Below are 20,942 nucleotides of genomic sequence, written 5' to 3'. Positions count from 1 at the left end.
CAAAGATTTTGCACGTTATAATCCATAGAGGAAATATTATTGATCTTGGGTATTGATTTGGCAGATGCAATAAAAGCTTTAATTTAGCCGTGAACAACTCACCTTCATGGATTTATATAATCTCTCAGCAAAGTAAGCGGGTTTGCTTCTGATGCATTTTACTGCAAAATAAGATATGGTTGTAGGTTAGAAACACATTTCTCATGCCTACCCGTAAAGTCGAGAAACATGTTATTATCCAGAACCACCATTTAAAGAAAATTATATATATATATATATATATATATATATATATATATATATATATATATATATATATATATATATATATATATATAGTTTTGATGCTGAAAGTGATGATGGCAAATACAGTGGGGTTCTAGTACATGGGTAATAATAGGAAACAGTTATAGCACACAGTGGTGTCACAGAATGTCACAGTACAGAGGTGGTGAACACTTTAAAGTCATAAGAAAGTGTTGTGCACATAGTAGTGCCACAGGACAGGAATTAATACACACAGTGATGTCACAGGACAGGTTTAATGACCAAAGTAATAAAACTGCAATGACAGAGTGATGTCACAGTGCACACAGTATAGTGGTTACTGTATTTCACTGTGCAGGGATAATGTACAAAGTGATGTCACAGTGCATAAAGTGGTAACTGTATATCACTATTCACTATGCACAAAGTGATAAACATAACACGGCAATTACACACACAGTGAAGTCATAGAGAACGTATAACAAATACTGCAGAGTCATAGGAAAGGGAAAAAAAACAAAACATTGGAAACTCCCTTCTGAGGCCATTAGGCCCCCTCAGACTCTAAGGATTATCCCTCGAGAGAAGCAAATAACGAATATTTACAGAAGGTTAAGGAGCATTAAAAAAGGCCACGCTGAACTGAGTCAATAAGGCAAACACATGTTTATGGTAATAGACTTTACTGCACGTGGAAAGGGTTGATTGCTTCTGGTGCCTGCCAGACTTCTGAGATAGACTAGTCATCCGATCTAGGACTGCACCATGCAACCAAGTAATGCAGAAAGTATTCTGGTAGTGACTGCATGCCTTTGGTCAATTTGGGAAGATTGCTAGTACCTATAGAAAGAGACTCAGAGACCAGCATTAGAGTAACCTCCTACATACAGCTTTCGGGAAAAGCCTTCTCTGTGCAATATCTGAGAACAAAGTTTGCTGCTTGCATTTATAGTGTAACTCCCATCATCTATTCAGTAAAGAGAGACTTTATTTTTTCCAACCAAACACCCAGGTCACTGCCTCCACCATCTGCTGGTCTCTGGACCTGTGCTCCTGGTTTGTACCTTCCAAAACCAAGAACACCTTGGCCACTACTAGACAAGGGGCCACAGATCCAGGGTGTGTCCCGAGGGGAAGAAGGGTTGTGCTCCTTTGATTACTGCCCACGTGGCCAGGGTGAGCTAAAGGGCCTTGGATGAGCCACTATGAGGAATACAACCACCCTCATTGCCACAGCCACTACTACAAGCCAGCTCCACTCCCTGTGCTTTCCTCCTGAGAGCCAGCGTGCAGCAAATGCACCTGTGGTTCTCTAATAGGCAACTACAAATCCCAGCATGTTCCTTTGACATGAAATTCTAGGAATCAGTTCTTACCACCTTCAATACAATTTTAAAGCAAAAGGATGTAGCCATTTTTATTTTGTGTAAGAGACATAAGAGATAATAGTATGATGAATACTGTACCAATAGCCAGGAGAGCATCTTCAAAGTGTCCAGACATCTCAGACTTGATACTGGCCTCAATGTCCTTCTTTGCAATCTTCTTATATTCATCAAACACTAGAGACAGAGCAGAGCAAAGAGTCAAGTTTAAGCTTTGCCTGTGTGCAGAAACAGTCTGTCAGTAGTCATGTATATATCTTTGCAGAATTCTCTGCACACATTCATTGCACCAGGTCAAATGTATTTTTCTAGTATGGAGCATAGAGGAGGAAAGAAAGAAAAAAAAAGAGGAAAGAAAGAGGAAAAAAGAAGAGGAAAGAGGAAAGAGAAGAAGAAGAAGGAACTGCTGCAATTCCAATGCGGCCTTGGTCCCCCCAGGTCAGAATGGTAGGAAAGGCTCAATCTGTCAACCACAAGCTGAGATGGATCACCGCTAAGGCCCATTTTTATTATGTGCGTTCTTATGGCGTTTCCCATTCCATTGAGAAAGGACAGGAAGTAGAGACTGACTGACCGTGTTGGAATGTCAATGAAAGGGGATTGGTGGAGGTGAGTATTCTGTTAAATGGGTCAGAAAGGAGTAAAGATTAAAACAGCATTAAATAAAAAATGTATAGAATGATTTGAAAATTTCCACAGAGAATCTTTAAGGGTCCATTCACACGTCCGTAGAATGGGTCCGGATCTGTTCCGCAACGTTGCAGATCGGATCCGGACCCATTCTACGGACGTGTAAATGGACTCTTAAGGGGATTGTCTGTGGATTTTTTTTTAAATCAATCATTCTATACATTCATTTTCAATGGGGCCGGAAGAGATGAGGACAGCACACATTGTGCTGTCCGCATCCGCATTTCCGGTGCGCGGCCCCGATCTTCCGGTCTGCAGCCCCCGAAAAAAAAATTGAACATGTCCTCCTCTTTTCTGCAATAGCAGACAAGAAGAGGAATTTCTATAGGGGTGTCGGGCGGGTGTATTGCGGATCCGCAATACACAACGGACGTGTGAATGGACCCTAAAAGATACTATTCTGTATGGCTAGAACTACCACTAGTGGGAGCTTAAGAGCTAACTGCATACCGTTTGTACACTGAACTCAGTAATAAAATGGTATGCAGTAGGCCTCTAAGCTCCCCCTAGTGGTGAGCACATATCTTTTACTGTTAACTTGTTGCAGTGGGTTTCCATTTCACCCTGTTGCAGTGACCATTCCAGCCAAGTTGAATTGCTGAACTGTTAGGGCTCATGCAGACGAACATGAGGACAAACAGCTGGTCCGCAATATATGGGCACCAGCCGCGTGCACTACTTGGTTCGGATGCCAACCCATTGACTTGAATCTGCGATCCGCAAGATACGGCTGAAGATAGGACATGTCGTATCTTTTGCGGCGCGGAGGCACGGATCAGAAGCCCACAGAAACACTAGAAAGTGCGGCGCCATTTCATAACCACCACCACCTTAGGGCTTTATTAAGACCGGCGTCTAAAACGCTGGTCTTAATAAATGTGCCCCTATGTGCTGGGGAGAAGCTGCTTCTGGACACAGATCCAGCCATACTCCTGCAATATATTGAGCTAGCAGTGAAGGTTTGACATACTAGTCGTAATGGTATGCCACTGCAGGGCATAGATAGGCCACAGAGCAGCTGAGTATCTCAGTGGAGAAGGAAAGCCTGAAGCTGGGGTAGCCTCAGTGGAGAAGGAAAGCCTGAAGCTGGGGTAGCCTCAGTGGAGAAGGAAAGCCTGAAGCTGGGGTAGCCTCAGTGGAGAAGGAAAGCCTGAAGCTGGGGTAGCCTCAGTGGAGAAGGAAAGCCTGAAGCTGGGGTAGCCTCAGTGGAGAAGGAAAGCCTGAAGCTGGGGTAGCCTCAGTGGAGAAGGAAAGCCTGAAGCTGGGGTAGCCAACTTGCACTTCAAAAAGGTTAAAACTTATACTACTATTTTTTATTCTTGATTATACAGGTGAAACTTGAAAAATGTGAATATCGTGCAAAGTTCGTTTATTTCAGTAATCCAACGTAAATGGTGAAACTAATATATGAGAGACTCATTACATGCAAAGCGAGATATTTCAAGCCTTTATTGGTTATAATTTGGATGATTATGGCTTACAGCTTATGAAACCCCAAACTCACAATCTCAGGTCCCCTTTGCTCAGGGGGTATGGATTATTAGTAGAGTTGAGCGAACACCTGGATGTTCGGGTTCGAGAAGTTCGGCCGAACATCCCGGAAATGTTCGGGTTCGGGATCCGAACCCGATCCGAACTTCGTCCCGAACCCGAACCCCATTGAAGTCAATGGGGACCCGAACTTTTCGGCACTAAAAAGGCTGTAAAACAGCCCAGGAAAGAGCTAGAGGGCTGCAAAAGGCAGCAACATGTAGGTAAATCCCCTGCAAACAAATGTGGATAGGGAAATGAATTAAAATAAAAATTAAATAAATAAAAATTAACCAAAATCAATTGGAGAGAGGTTCCATAGCAGAGAATCTGGCTTCCCGTCACCCACCACTGGAACAGTCCATTCTCAGATATTTAGGCCCCGGCACCCAGGCAGAGGAGAGAGGTCCCGTAACAGAGAATCTGTCTTCATGTCAGCAGAGAATTAGTCTGCATGTCATAGCAGAGAATGAGGCTTCACGTCAGCCACCACTGCAACAGTCCATTGGCATATATTTAGGCCCAGCACCCAGGCAGAGGAGGGAGGTCCCGTAACAGAGAATCTGTCTTCATGTCAGCAGAGAATTAGTCTGCATGTCATAGCAGAGAATGAGGCTTCACGTCAGCCACCACTGCAACAGTCCATCGGCATATATTTAGGCCCAGCACACACACAGGCAGAGGAGAGAGGTCCCGTAACAGACAATCTGGCTTCATGTCAGCAGAGAATTAGTCTGCATGTCATAGCAGAGAATGAGGCTTCACGTCAGCCACCACTGCAACAGTCCATTGGCATATATTTAGGCCCAGCACACACACAGGCAGAGGAGAGAGGTCCCGTAACAGAGAATCTGTCTTCATGTCAGCAGAGAATTAGTCTGCATGTCATAGCAGAGAATGAGGCTTCACGTCAGCCACCACTGCAACAGTCCATTGGCATATATTTAGGCCCAGCACACACACAGGCAGAGGAGAGAGGTCCCGTAACAGAGAATCTGTCTTCATGTCAGCAGAGAATCAGTCTTCATATCATAGCAGAGAATCAGGCTTCACGTCACCCACCACTGTAAGAGTCAATTTTCATAAATTTAGGCCCAGAACCCAGGCAGAGGAGAAAGGTCCCGTAACAGACAATCTGGCTTCATGTCAGCAGAGAATCAGTCTTCATATCATAGCAGAGAATCAGGCTTCACGTCACCCACCACTGTAAGAGTCAATTTTCATAAATTTAGGCCCAGAACCCAGGCAGAGGAGAAAGGTCCCGTAACAGACAATCTGGCTTCATGTCAGCAGAGAATCAGTCTTCATATCATAGCAGAGAATCAGGCTTCACGTCACCCACCACTGTAAGAGTCAATTTTCATAAATTTAGGCCCAGAACCCAGGCAGAGGAGAAAGGTCCCGTAACAGACAATCTGGCTTCATGTCAGCAGAGAATCAGTCTTCATATCATAGCAGAGAATCAGGCTTCACGTCACCCACCACTGTAAGAGTCAATTTTCATAAATTTAGGCCCAGAACCCAGGCAGAGGAGAAAGGTCCCGTAACAGACAATCTGGCTTCATGTCAGCAGAGAATTAGTCTGCATGTCATAGCAGAGAATGAGGCTTCACGTCACCCACCACTGCAACAGTCCATTGGCATATATTCAGGCCCAGCACCCAGGCAGAGGAGAGAGGTCCCGTAACAGAGGATCTGGCTTCATGTCAGCAGAGAATCAGTCTGCATGTCATAGCAGAGAATCAGGCTTCACGTCAGCCACCACTGCAACAGTCCATTGTCATAAATTTAGGCCCAGCACCCAGGCAGAGGAGAGAGGTCCCGTAACAGAGGATCTGGCTTCATGTCAGCAGAGAATCAGTCTGCATGTCATAGCAGAGAATCAGGCTTCACGTCAGCCACCACTGCAACAGTCCATTGTCATAAATTTAGGCCCAGCACCCAGGCAGAGGAGAGAGGTCCCGTAACAGACAATCTGGCTTCATGTCAGCAGAGAATTAGTCTGCATGTCATAGCAGAGAATCAGGCTTCATGTCAGCCACCACTGCAACAGTCCATTGGCATATATTTAGGCCTAGCACACAGGCAGAGGAGAGGTTCATTCAACTTTGGGTAGCATCGCAATATAATGGTAAAATGAAAATAAAAATAGGATTGAATGAGGAAGTGCCCTGGAGTCCAATAATATATGGTTATGGGGAGGTAGTTAATGTCTAATCTGGACAAGGGACGGACAGGTCCTGTGGGATCCATGCCTGGTTCATTTTTATGAACGTCAGCTTGTCCACATTGGCTGTAGACAGGCGGCTGCGTTTGTCTGTAATGACGCCCCCTGCCGTGCTGAATACACGTTCAGACAAAACGCTGGCTGCCGGGCAGGCCAGCACCTCCAAGGCATAAAAGGCTAGCTCTGGCCACGTGGACAATTTAGAGACCCAGAAGTTGAATGGGGCCGAACCATCAGTCAGTACGTGGAGGGGTGTGCACACGTACTGTTCCACCATGTTAGTGAAATGTTGCCTCCTGCTAACACGTTGCGTATCAGGTGGTGGTGCAGTTAGCTGTGGCGTGTTGACAAAAGTTTTCCACATCTCTGCCATGCTAACCCTGCCCTCAGAGGAGCTGGCCGTGACACAGCTGCCTTGGCGACCTCTTGCTCCTCCTCTGCCTTGGCCTTGGGCTTCCACTTGTTCCCCTGTGACATTTGGGAATGCTCTCAGTAGCGCGTCTACCAACGTGCGCTTGTACTCGCGCATCTTCCTATCACGCTCCAGTGCAGGAAGTAAGGTGGGCACATTGTCTTTGTAGCGTGGATCCAGCAGGGTGGCAACCCAGTAGTCCGCACAGGTTAAAATGTGGGCAACTCTGCTGTCGTTGCGCAGGCACTGCAGCATGTAGTCGCTCATGTGTGCCAGGCTGCCCAGGGGTAAGGACAAGCTGTCCTCTGTGGGAGGCGTATCGTCATCGTCCTGCCTTTCCCCCCAGCCACGCACCAGTGATGGACCCGAGCTGCGTTGGGTGCCACCCCGCTGTGACCATGCTTCATCCTCATCCTCCTCCACCTCCTCCTCATCCTCGTCCTCCTCGTCCTCCAGTAGTGGGCCCTGGCTGGCCACATTTGTACCTGGCCTCTGCTGTTGCAAAAAACCTCCCTCTGAGTCACTTCGAAGAGACTGGCCTGAAAGTGCTAAAAATGACCCCTCTTCCTCATCCTCCTCCTCCTCCTCCTGGGCCACCTCCTGTTCCATCATCGCCCTAAGTGTTTTCTCAAGGAGACATAGAAGTGGTATTGTAACGCTGATAACGGTGTCATCGCCACTGGCCATGTTGGTGGAGTACTCGAAACAGCGCAACAGGGCACACAGGTCTCGCATGGAGGCCCAGTCATTGGTGGTGAAGTGGTGCTGTTCTGTAGTGCGACTGACCCGTGCGTGCTGCAGCTGAAACTCCACTATGGCCTGCTGCTGCTCGCACAGTCTGTCCAGCATGTGCAAGGTGGAGTTCCACCTGGTGGGCACGTCGCATATGAGGCGGTGAGCGGGAAGGCCGAAGTTACGCTGTAGCGCAGACAGGCGAGCAGCGGCAGGATGTGAACGCCGGAAGCGCGAACAGACGGCCCGCACTTTATGCAGCAGCTCTGACATGTCGGGGTAGTTGTGAATGAACTTCTGCACCACCAAATTCAGCACATGCGCCAAGCAAGGGATGTGCGTCAAATTGGCTAGTCCCAGAGCTGCAACGAGATTTCGCCCATTATCACACACCACCAGGCCGGGCTTGAGGCTCACCGGCAGCAACCACTCGTCGGTCTGTTGTTCTATACCCCGCCACAACTCCTGTGCGGTGTGGGGCCTGTCCCCCAAACATATGAGTTTCAGAATGGCCTGCTGACGTTTACCCCGGGCTGTGCTGAAGTTGGTGGTGAAGGTGTGTGGCTGACTGGATGAGCAGGTGGAAGAAGAGGAGGAGGAAGCCGAGAAGGAGGAGGTGGCAACAGGAGGCAAAGAATGTTGCCCTGCGATCCTTGGCGGCGGAAGGACGTGCGCCAAACAGCTCTCCGCCTGGGGCCCAGCTGCCACTACATTTACCCAGTGTGCAGTTAGGGAGATATAGCGTCCCTGGCCGTGCTTACTGGTCCACGTATCTGTGGTTAGGTGGACCTTGCCACAGATGGCGTTGCGCAGTGCACACTTGATTTTATCGGATACTTGGTTGTGCAGGGAAGGCACGGCTCTCTTGGAGAAGTAGTGCCGGCTGGGAACAACATACTGTGGGACAGCAAGCGACATGAGCTGTTTGAAGCTGTCTGTGTCCACCAGCCTAAATGACAGCATTTCATAGGCCAGTAGTTTAGAAATGCTGGCATTCAGGGCCAGGGATCGAGGGTGGCTAGGTGGGAATTTACGCTTTCTATCAAATGTTTGTGAGATGGAGAGCTGAACGCTGGCGTGTGACATGGTTGAGACGCTTGGTGACGGAGGTGGTGGTGGTGGTGTTGGTGGTACATCCCCTGTTTGCTGGGCGGCAGGTGCCAACGTTCCTCCAGAGGCGGAGGAAGAGGCCGAGGCGGCAGCAGCAGAATAGGCCGAGGCGGCAGCAGCAGAAGAGGTAGCAGGGGGAGCCTGAGTGACTTCCTTGGTTTTAAGGTGTTTACTCCACTGCAGTTCATGCTTTGCATGCAGGTGCCTGGTCATGCAGGTTGTGCTCAGGTTCAGAACGTTAATGCCTCGCTTCAGGCTCTGATGGCACAGCGTGCAAACCACTCGGGTCTTGTCGTCAGCACATTGTTTGAAGAAGTGCCATGCCAGGGAACTCCTTGAAGCTGCCTTTGGGGTGCTCGGTCCCAGATGGCGGCGGTCAGTAGCAGGCGGAGTCTCTTGGCGGCGGGTGTTCTGCTTTTGCCCACTGCTCCCTCTTTTGCTACGCTGTTGGCTCGGTCTCACCACTGCCTCTTCCTCCGAACTGTGAAAGTCAGTGGCACGACCTTCATTCCATGTGGGGTCTAGGACCTCATCGTCCCCTGCATCGTCTTCCACCCAGTCTTGATCCCTGACCTCCTGTTCAGTCTGCACACTGCAGAAAGACGCAGCAGTTGGCACCTGTGTTTCGTCATCATCAGAGACATGCTGAGGTGGTATTCCCATGTCCTCATCATCAGGAAACATAAGTGGTTGTGCGTCAGTGCATTCTATGTCTTTCACCGCTGGGGAAGGGCTAGGTGGATGCCCTTGGGAAACCCTGCCAGCGGAGTCTTCAAACAGCATAAGAGACTGCTGCATAACTTGAGGCTGAGACAGTTTCCCTGGTATGCATGGGGGTGATGTGACAGACTGATGGGGTTGGTTTTCAGGCGCCATCTGTGCGCTTTCTGCAGAAGACTGGGTGGGAGATAATGTGAACGTGCTGGATCCACTGTCGGCCACCCAATTGACTAATGCCTGTACCTGCTCAGGCCTTACCATCCTTAGAACGGCATTGGGCCCCACCATATATCGCTGTAAATTCTGGCGGCTACTGGGACCTGAGGTAGTTGGTACACTAGGACGTGTGGATGTGGCAGAACGGCCACGTCCTCTCCCAGCACCAGAGGGTCCACTAACACCACCACGACCATGTCCACGTCCGCGTCCCTTACTAGATGTTTTTCTCATTGTTATGGTTCACCACAACAACAAATATATTATTTGGCCCAATGTATTGTATTCAAATTCAGCGGGATATAAATTTGAGGCCTAGTATTTAGGCGCTGGGTGACCGGTATGGATTTAGTGACAGAATTAGACTTGGAAATGCACAGAAGCGTGTGTGTGAAGTTATTCTGAATGACCCTATGTGCACCTTCAATATTATATACCCTTTTAGGGATAGATTTCAAATAGCTCTGATATAGCAGAAACCACTAAATTATGAAATTGCTAAATTGGGAATTGTACTTCAACCCAGAACAAAAAATGTGCTTTGACGGACACTAAATATCTTGCCCAGCAACAACAGTACAGCGGTGGGTAACGAGAGATTTAGAGGGATTTAAATTTGAGGCCTAGTATTTAGGCGCTGGGTGACAGGTATGGGTTTAGTGACAGAATTAGGCCTCTTTCACACTACAGTATGTTGCATTCAGTGTTTTGCGTTCCGTTTTTCACGGATCCGTTGTTCCGTTTTTTGCTTCCGTTGTGGTTCCGTTTCCGTTCCGTTGTTCCGTTCCGTTTTTCCGTATGGCAAATACAGTATACAGTAATTTCATATTAAAAATTGGGCTGGGCATAACATTTTCAATTGATGGTTCCGCAAAAAACGGAACGGATACGGAAGACATACGGATGCATTTCCGTATGTGTTCCGTTTTTTTTGCGGCCCCATTGACTTGAATGGAGCCACGGACTGTGATTCTCGGCCAAATATAGGACATGTTCTATCTTTTCAACGGAACGGAAAAACGGAAATACGGAAACGGAATGCATACGGAACACATTCCGTTTTTTTGCGGAACCATTGAAATGAATGGTTCCGTATACGGACCGTATACGGAACGCAAAAAACGGACCGTATACGGAACGCAAAAAACTGTAGTGTGAAAGAGGCCTTAGACTTGGAAATACACAGTAGCGGGTGTGTGTGAAGTTATTCTGAATGACCCTATGTGCACCTTCAATATTATATACCCTTTTAGGGATAGATTTCAAATAGCTCTGATATAGCAGAAACCACTAAATTATGAAATTGCTAAATTGGGAATTGTACTTCAACCCAGAACAAAAAATGTGCTTTGACGGACACTAAATATCTTGCCCAGCAACAACAGTACAGCGGTGGGTAACGAGAGATTTAGAGGGAATTAAATTTGAGGCCTAGTATTTAGGCGCTGGGTGACAGGTATGGGTTTAGTGACAGAATTAGACTTGGAAATACACAGTAGCGGGTGTGTGTGAAGTTATTCTGAATGACCCAATGTGCACCTTCAATATTATATACCCTTTTAGGGATAGATTTCAAATAGCTCTGATATAGCAGAAACCACTAAATTATGAAATTGCTAAATTGGGAATTGTACTTCAACCCAGAACAAAAAATGTGCTTTGACGGACACTAAATATCTTGCCCAGCAACAACAGTACAGCGGTGGGTAACGAGAGATTTAGAGGGATTTAAATTTGAGGCCTAGTATTTAGGCGCTGGGTGACAGGTATGGGTTTAGTGACAGAATTAGACTTGGAAATACACAGTAGCGGGTGTGTGTGAAGTTATTCTGAATGACCCTATGTGCACCTTCAATATTATATACCCTTTTAGGGATAGATTTCAAATAGCTCTGATATAGCAGAAACCACTAAATTATGAAATTGCTAAATTGGGAATTGTACTTCAACCCAGAACAAAAAATGTGCTTTGACGGACACTAAATATCTTGCCCAGCAACAACAGTACAGCGGTGGGTAACGAGAGATTTAGAGGGATTTAAATTTGAGGCCTAGTATTTAGGCGCTGGGTGACAGGTATGGGTTTAGTGACAGAATTAGACTTGGAAATACACAGTAGCGGGTGTGTGTGAAGTTATTCTGAATGACCCTATGTGCACCTTCAATATTATATACCCTTTTAGGGATAGATTTCAAATAGCTCTGATATAGCAGAAACCACTAAATTATGAAATTGCTAAATTGGGAATTGTACTTCAACCCAGAACAAAAAATGTGCTTTGACGGACACTAAATATCTTGCCCAGCAACAACAGTACAGCGGTGGGTAACGAGAGATTTAGAGGGATTTAAATTTGAGGCCTAGTATTTAGGCGCTGGGTGACAGGTATGGGTTTAGTGACAGAATTAGACTTGGAAATACACAGTAGCGGGTGTGTGTGAAGTTATTCTGAATGACCCAATGTGCACCTTCAATATTATATACCCTTTTAGGGATAGATTTCAAATAGCTCTGATATAGCAGAAACCACTAAATTATGAAATTGCTAAATTGGGAATTGTACTTCAACCCAGAACAAAAAATGTGCTTTGACGGACACTAAATATCTTGCCCAGCAACAACAGTACAGCGGTGGGTAACGAGAGATTTAGAGGGATTTAAATTTGAGGCCTAGTATTTAGGCGCTGGGTGACAGGTATGGGTTTAGTGACAGAATTAGACTTGGAAATACACAGTAGCGGGTGTGTGTGAAGTTATTCTGAATGACCCAATGTGCACCTTCAATATTATATACCCTTTTAGGGATAGATTTCAAATAGCTCTGATATAGCAGAAACCACTAAATTATGAAATTGCTAAATTGGGAATTGTACTTCAACCCAGAACAAAAAATGTGCTTTGACGGACACTAAATATCTTGCCCAGCAACAACAGTACAGCGGTGGGTAACGAGAGATTTAGAGGGATTTAAATTTGAGGCCTAGTATTTAGGCGCTGGGTCACCGGTATGGATTTAGTGACAGAATTAGACTTGGAAATGCACAGAAGCGTGTGTGTGAAGTTATTCTGAATGACCCTATGTGCACCTTCAATATTATATACCCTTTTAGGGATAGATTTCAAATAGCTCTGATATAGCAGAAACCACTAAATTATGAAATTGCTAAATTGGGAATTGTACTTCAACCCAGAACAAAAAATGTGCTTTGACGGACACTAAATATCTTGCCCAGCAACAACAGTACAGCGGTGGGTAACGAGAGATTTAGAGGGATTTAAATTTGAGGCCTAGTATTTAGGCGCTGGGTCACCGGTATGGATTTAGTGACAGAATTAGACTTGGAAATGCACAGAAGCGTGTGTGTGAAGTTATTCTGAATGACCCTATGTGCACCTTCAATATTATATACCCTTTTAGGGATAGATTTCAAATAGCTCTGATATAGCAGAAACCACTAAATTATGAAATTGCTAAATTGGGAATTGTACTTCAACCCAGAACAAAAAATGTGCTTTGACGGACACTAAATATCTTGCCCAGCAACAACAGTACAGCGGTGGGTAACGAGAGATTTAGAGGGATTTAAATTTGAGGCCTAGTATTTAGGCGCTGGGTCACCGGTATGGATTTAGTGACAGAATTAGACTTGGAAATGCACAGAAGCGTGTGTGTGAAGTTATTCTGAATGACCCTATGTGCACCTTCAATATTATATACCCTTTTAGGGATAGATTTCAAATAGCTCTGATATAGCAGAAACCACTAAATTATGAAATTGCTAAATTGGGAATTGTACTTCAACCCAGAACAAAAAATGTGCTTTGACGGACACTAAATATCTTGCCCAGCAACAACAGTACAGCGGTGGGTAACGAGAGATTTAGAGGGATTTAAATTTGAGGCCTAGTATTTAGGCGCTGGGTGACAGGTATGGGTTTAGTGACAGAATTAGACTTGGAAATACACAGTAGCGGGTGTGTGTGAAGTTATTCTGAATGACCCAATGTGCACCTTCAATATTATATACCCTTTTTGGGATAGATTTCAAATAGCTCTGATATAGCAGGAACCACTAAATTATGAAATTGCTAAATTGGGAATTGTATTTCAACCCAGAACAAGAAATGTGCTTGAACGGACACTAAATAACTCGCCCAGCTACAGCACTAGGGACAGATTTAGCTGGATATAAATTTGAGGCCTAGTATTTAGGCGCTGGGTGACCGGTATGGATTTAGTGACAGAATTAGACTGGGATATGGCCAAAAAATAAACAGACTATTGCTGGTTAAATGCACTTGGTGTGACAGCTTCACCCTGATGTAGGCTTTAGCCAAAAAACAACCACACCATTGAGGGTTAAATGCACTTGGTGACAGGCGCAGCTTGCCCCTGATTTTGTATATGGCCAAAAAATGAACAGACTATTGCTGGTTAAATGCACTTGGTGTGACAGCTTCACCCTGATGTAGGCTTTAGCCAAAAAACAACCACACCATTGAGGGTTAAATGCACTTGGTGACAGGCGCAGCTTGCCCCTGATTTTGTATATGGCCAAAAAATGAACAGACTATTGCTGGTTAAATGCACTTGGTGTCACAGCTTCACCCTGATGTAGGCTTTAGCCAAAAAACAACCACACCATTGAGGGTTAAATGCACTTGGTGACAGGCGCAGCTTGCCCCTGATTTTGTATATGGCCAAAAAATGAACAGACTATTGCTGGATAAATGCACTTGGTGTGACAGCTTCACCCTGATGTAGGCTTTAGCCAAAAAACAACCACACCATTGAGGGTTAAATGCACTTGGTCGCAGCTTGTGCTGGCGCACCACAAGACACAAAATGGCCGCCGATCACCCCAGAAAAATGAGACTGACAAACGGTCTGTGCAGCCTAAAAACAGTGAGCAATTGAGGATCAGCAGCTCAATGATCCACAGCTGCAGATCGATCAGTTAATCAAGTCCTTTGGAGGAGTTAATCTGCCTAATCTCGCCCTACTGTCGCAGCCGCAACCTCTCCCTACGCTAATCAGAGCAGAGTGACGGGCGGCGCTATGTGACTCCAGCTTAAATAGAGGCTGGGTCACATGGTGCTCTGGCCAATCACAGCCATGCCAATAGTAGGCATGGCTGTGATGGCCTCTTGGGGCAAGTAGTATGACGCTTGTTGATTGGCTGCTTTGCAGCCTTTCAAAAAGCGCCAAGAAAGCGTCACAAAAGCGCGAAGAAAGCGACGAACACCGAACCCGAACCCGGACTTTTACGAAAATGTCCGGGTTCGGGTCCGTGTCACGGACACCCCAAAATTCGGTACGAACCCGAACTATACAGTTCGAGTTCGCTCATCCCTAATTATTAGCTGACTAGAGGGTGACACTTTGAGCCTAGAATATTGAACCTTTTCACAAAATTCTAATTTTAAGCTGCATTAATGTAATTCCTTTTAATTTGCATTACTGAAATAAATGGACTTTTGCACGATATTCAGATTTTTCGATTTTCAGCTGTAGGTTGTTCTTATGAATACAAAAACCATAAAAAAAAGTGTATACACAACTAAATGTGTCGAATACAACGCCTGGATAAAAAAGTGTAATACAAGACCAATCCAGATTACACAAAGAGTGTGTGTGTTACCTTTACGTAAATGTTTCTTATTCCTAGTACAAAGAATGGTCAGAAACTTGACTTCATCTGTCCCCCATTTCTTCTCACCAGCTTCATACAGGTCCTAAAACAAGACGAGGAGAGAATTAAGTAGAAATTCGGAACATGGTGAAGAACTGAATATATAAAATTTGTATATTATAAAGTTGCTGATAATAATGCAATAATGAAGATGTAGTTATTGAAATTACTTTGATAAGCAATTTAGACTACACTTTATACCTGAGATTACATATATGATCTATCTCCAGTGTGATTAACATAGGCAATCAATATCTGATCCCTGGGGGATCTTGGTACCCCTCCAATAGCTGAATAGATGGACCGAGGTTCATCAAAGCATAGCACTGTACGTACACTAGTCTGGTCTTGTAGCTCATACTAATCTTAGGCCTCGTTCACATCTCAGTTTTGGAAATCAGTCTGCCGGATCCAGCACAAATGCTGGCTGGACAAAAAAAAACGTTCCATGCAGTCTGCTCTGTGCTGAAACAGCTTGCCGGATCTCAAAACGGAGATGTGAACAAGGCCTCCATCAAGTAAATGGGACTGAGCTGTAGTACCAGGGGCAGCCACAACCATAAGGACGGCGCTCTGCTCGAGTACAGAATGAAGGCAGCCCCTACATTCAGCTCTTAGGTGGAGGTGCCAATAGAATAGTGATATTCCACTAATATTCCCATTAAAAAGGGGTTAACCAACTCTTATAAATGCCCCACAAAATGCCCTGTCACCTCATACAGGTTATACTTTCCCGGTCCACTGCACCCGTGTCGCTCCCGATGCCCGCCGCTACATTTCCCCGGCGCGCAGATCAAAACATCTGGCGACGGGGGGGGGTGAGGGAACAGCCAATAGCAGACTGCGACAGGAACTAGGCTCCCTAGTGTCACCCGTGTTGCTAGGGAGGCTCGTCCCCGTCATGGACGGCTATTGGCTGTCCCCATTGCCGGATGTTTTGATCCATGTGCCGGGACATGCAGTGGTGGCGGTGCGGGCATCAGGAGCGACACGGTGCAGGGGACCGGGGTAAGTATAACGTGTATGAGCTACCCAGGCATTTTGGGCGGCAATAGCTGTAGGCTGTCCAGGCATGCTGGGAGTTGTAGTTTTGCAACATCCGGAGGGCCGCAGGTTGGGCATGCCTGCTTTAAAGAAAATATCTTCTAATGGCCATGAAGAGGGAAAAAATAAAACTATATAACACAGATAGAGAGCGATATCTACTCCATGTACAAGGATGCACATTACACCCATTTGTCACTATTCCCTAAGCGGAATCACAGAAATAACAGAAAAACTAAATTGATAAGTATTTAATGGCGGATGTTATCACACATTACGCTCATTATCTGCCAACCACAGCCGCGATAGAAGCCTCTGAAAATATTATATCTCTTCCTAAAGAAAATTAAAATGAATCCAGCAGAAAAGGCTGCTGCGACTATGGGGAAGAAAATTCGTATTACTATCCCACTGAATACTCCACCTGAGGAGTTAAAAGAGGCACAAGTACAAAGCACGGACTGAAATGGAGGCAGCATCTTCACTGAGGAGGATGTAAAATTGTGAATTGAATTCCTTATAGGGATGTCATGGGGCGCATAAGCACAGGAGGAAAAACAATGGAGAAAAATACAGCAGCGAGAAACAAGGAAAGTGTCAAAAAACTGAAGGTTTTTTTTTGTGTGTGCAGAACAAAAGACTGAGTCCTGCTGCCTTCACAAACACTTCAAATGTCTCACACACCTTCACAGGCGGCTCGGAATTATCCATGTGAATCCGGCAATTTCTTTCAGACTCTGCCGTTCTGACACAGAGAACATCGCTAGGGGAATGTTATTAAAGGTTAAAGCAGGCATTTTGGTCTGGATCTAATCTAGTTATGTTGAGTGACTTTGTAAAGACTTGCTTTTCTGATGCTTCTGAGCTCAGATTCAATGGAGCATTAGTAATTCTGCCTGCTGTTTCCTAAGAGTTCTTTTATACGGACCGATGATCTAGCAGATTATCGGGGATGAGAGTTTGTATAAATGATTATTCCCAATAATCCACTGGTGTAAAAGGTGCCGGGATGAATGAGCAAACGCGCGATCATCTAGTGATAGTGTCGTTCTGCCAGCAACAAAAATCATGGTTCCTATGCATTAGATTGTGCCGTCTTTAAAAAAAAAAAAAAAAAAAAAAAAGTGATCTGCTGCCCATGAGCAATTATTTTTTATGGGGACAAGCAATAACGGATGCAGCAATCACATCCACTGGCAATGTGGCAATTGTTGGGAAAGTTTAGTTGGTTTCATTGGCTGAAAGATCAGTCCGTGGAAAAGGGTCCTTAGTCACTGATGTCAAAGCCTTGCTGCTTTGGTGTCTGTGCAGATTACAGTCATCTGCATTGGTATACTCCAAGAAGATAGTGTGATGGAAGAACAGTTTCCATGGCTCCTGATGGATAGAATGGCTTCTTCTGGATCAACGATACAATAAGTAGTAGTTGAACTAGATGAACTTACATCATTTTTCAACCATGTATTCTAACCAATAAAAAAAGCATAAAGCTTGGTGGATCCCATTAAATCCAATGCCATCTGTTTTGCTTCTTTCTTTGATTAGCTCAAAATGGATCAGTCAAGATCATAAGTTTCGATATAGATAAAAGTAGAGCCTTTCTGAAGTCAACTGATAGCATTCACTGATCACTACAGATCCAGCTGCTGAAACCCCTGGGAATCAACTTTCATCATGGTGGAAAGATACTAGTATTATACAGAGTCCACTTAAATCAACGCAATGCCCAAAAGAGGAAGGTGTAAAAGCACCCGTCAAGATCAAACGACATAGAACAGTGATCGTATACACACACAGGCGTACCTTTGCGTCCTGCTTAGCAAGTGAATCATCAACCTTGTCACTTTGGTCTCGGCCGCCCTGTGGAGTAATAATATGAATATAATTATATAATAATTGCATTTCCTAAGGTCTTTCTATTTTTACAGGTTGTCTTCAAGGAGTGCGCTGGTAAGGTCTAATGGAACAGACCTGTCCACAGATGGGCCTCTAAGGTTAGCTAGCATCAAAAATAGGCATCCATAAATATACTGTATGTATTATGTAGACTTATCAGTCATAACATTAAAACCGTATTTAATATTGTGTACACAGCTGCCCTGAATGTCCCGACACCTTTCCATCATAGTCATCAGTAACTTTTTCAGCAATGTGTGCTACAGCAGCTCCTCTGTGGAATAGGATGGAATAGCCTTTGCTCCCCACCAAAATCCATAGGTCTTGGGTGCCCATGATCCTGTTGCTGTCCTTCCTCAAAACACTTTTGGTAGATACTAACCACTGCATACCCTAAACACGCCCTTTTAAAAGATGTTCTGACCCAGTAGTCTAGTCATTACAATTTGACCCTTTGTCGAAGTCACTCAGATACTTATGCTTGCCCATTGTTCTAGCTTCATATAAGATGAAATAAACATTTGTGCGCAAAAGATTTTCCAGGCTCCAGATGTTGATGACCATTATTTGAGTGGGAGCTGAACTGCAGCAACCCAACAAGACCACTACACTTTGAATGGAGTTGTGTTTCTGGCTCCATTTAGATTGATACTTCTGAAATTGGAGGCTGCAGGGAACATCTGATCCATGGAGATGCAGGTGTCGGCCACCCACCAATTGGATACTGATGACTATTTTACTGACATTTCAACAGTTAAAAGGTGTTTTCAATACTTTTTCTGTATAGTATCTAATGCATATGATAATCTGTGCAAGAAATTGCAGTCATCTGCTCTGATTTATCCCTTCCCAGCAGGCAAAGAGATATCCTTTGTTTCAGGTTATTTTCAATAAGCTGAACCCTAGATCACCCCATTTGTGAGGACAGCTCATTTGCTTCCCATCTTTATTAAATGGTCATCCATTTCATCTACTTGTGTAGTTTACTGTGGTGTAAGGTGTGTGTTTACCATGAATGCCTGATGGAAAGAAGTCAAAATAGCTGCATGGATAAACCAGGGATAAGGAACAATGTAATTATAGAATTATGTGCATTAGGTGGTATTACATCTGCCATTATAGCACATCGGAGTGGAGGAGGAGGAGGAGAGCATTCTGCAATACCTTTAATACTTTCCTTCAGGGTTTACTAATAGTTAACTGCTGTGTGGACTCAGTGGGTCAAAAAAACATCTGCGTGCAGATTTCTGCTGCATATTTCCGAGGGAACCAGCTCAAACTACCTTGCACAGCAGATTAGCTCATCTAGAAGGTGCCCACAGACCTTTGAAGAACATTTAGATGACAGCTCTATCACCCCACTCCCCCATACACACTCAGTTCAGCTGGGTATGTTTGTGTGGTCAGTAGGAAGAGGGGGCAAATCTAAATTAAAACTAGATGATTGGGTGATAAAATTCAAAGGTCCTGATCCTTTTTCCCATGACATCATCTTTTGGAGGAGAGTTGGGAACTTCTCCCTACACATTGGATTGTTGGCTGGTCTGCAAAAAACAGGGGACTGAGCTGACAGTAACCCAATGTGTATGATGGGGCTTGGAGTCTACCTCCACTTTAAAAAAATAAAATAAAAATAAAACAGAAATCATAGCTATATATCAAAGGTTTTGATTGACGGGGTTCTGAGGGTGCCAAGACTCTGACCGATCACTAGAACAAGGAGAGAGAAGAACTGCAGGAGTCAGTACTGAGACAGGCTCATGGGTTTTCTTTTGAACCCATCTCTTGCAGCAAAGAGAAACAACGCAAGCGCTTATCTCTCCTCCTCATTCTAGCAACTGGTGGGGGTCTCAAGACTGAGATGCCCACCAATCAGAACCTATATGTGTAGCGACACTAAGTGATCACAACATATCAAGATCTCTGCTGTGGATTCTGAGCCATAGAAGCCATAAAAAATAATAATACATCTATGTATTGCTGAGTGATACCTTGAAAAACCTGACTGGTCGCTCAGCTCTATATTCTAGGGAAGCTTTGTGGACAATAAAGAATAGGTCTACTGCTGCGTAATATGAGGAATATCTATATCAATGACATCTTTGTGTCTATATCATCCTAATGCAGGTTGAAGGGATAGCGCTCGTGACTGATAAAGACTTACAGCAGCTAGAGATACCAGCACTCTCTGGAACATGAAAGATGTGTCAGAACAAATGTCGTCCTCCAGGGACTTGCCGTATTCTGCAAGAGATAAAGAAATGGAACACATGATAAAGAAGAGAGACTTCTAATAACCTGGTGGAAATACCGACTGTGCACCTTTTCAATTTTTTTTTATACTATTTAAATAGGGTTTTTCGACATGCCTCATTTATTTTTTCTAGGTATTCATATCCTAGCTTTATCCAGAAAAAAATTGGAGAAACATAACAATGTGGTAGCCTTCATACATATTTATGTAAATTTTATGTTAGAAGTCTCAAACTATGAGCTTAATGGGGTTGTCCAGGCCCTGGAAAAAATGGGGATTGCCAGCCATGGAGTGTGAGTAAAGACAAATAAAAAATAAATAAAAATAAAAACACACAACACGCTCACCTGCTCTGGTCATCCCAGTTCCTGTAGTGCATCTCTGTCCCATCCTGGCCAGAAGTGTGACATGCCGACTCCCCACACATTGCCATCAATGCCATCAGAGGTCACATGCCATACCTGCCCACATCCCAAGTTTTTGTAGAGCCCGACAACCCCCTTAAATATTATTGACTATTATTTAAAAGGAGAATTTCTAGAATTCCAGTTGAATATCTTCACATAAAGATGTTTATTTTTAATCAAATTTCTAGATTATACTTCTATTTGTTAAGGTCCTTTTACACTGCTAGTCTTAGCAGATGAGGGTCAGGAAGGAAGCGTTCCTTCACCAACTATTTTCTGGTCGTCAGTGAAGGAGACCGCAGCATTTACATGCAGGAGATATCGCTAATACCATCTACTGCTCATCTCCATACAGAAT

General features: G+C 44.7%; 1 protein-coding gene across 1 annotated transcript in view; it reads right to left on the bottom strand.

Annotated features, from left to right (window-relative positions):
- ANXA4 (annexin A4) overlaps window positions 1–20,942 on the bottom strand; it is a 93,252-nt gene that overhangs the window by 9,344 nt on the left and 62,966 nt on the right. The window contains exons 7-11 of the mRNA XM_044279287.1: window positions 20,088–20,167; window positions 17,831–17,887; window positions 14,933–15,026; window positions 1,734–1,829; window positions 103–161 (exon numbers count right to left, since the gene is read on the bottom strand). Of these exons, the coding sequence (XP_044135222.1) occupies window positions 103–161; window positions 1,734–1,829; window positions 14,933–15,026; window positions 17,831–17,887; window positions 20,088–20,167 (386 nt within the window). The remainder of the gene's footprint in view (window positions 1–102; window positions 162–1,733; window positions 1,830–14,932; window positions 15,027–17,830; window positions 17,888–20,087; window positions 20,168–20,942) is intronic.

Source organism: Bufo gargarizans, chromosome 2 (assembly GCF_014858855.1).
Source record: "Bufo gargarizans isolate SCDJY-AF-19 chromosome 2, ASM1485885v1, whole genome shotgun sequence".
Lineage (NCBI taxonomy): Eukaryota > Metazoa > Chordata > Amphibia > Anura > Bufonidae > Bufo > Bufo gargarizans.
This window is presented reverse-complemented; position numbering and strand designations above follow the sequence as displayed.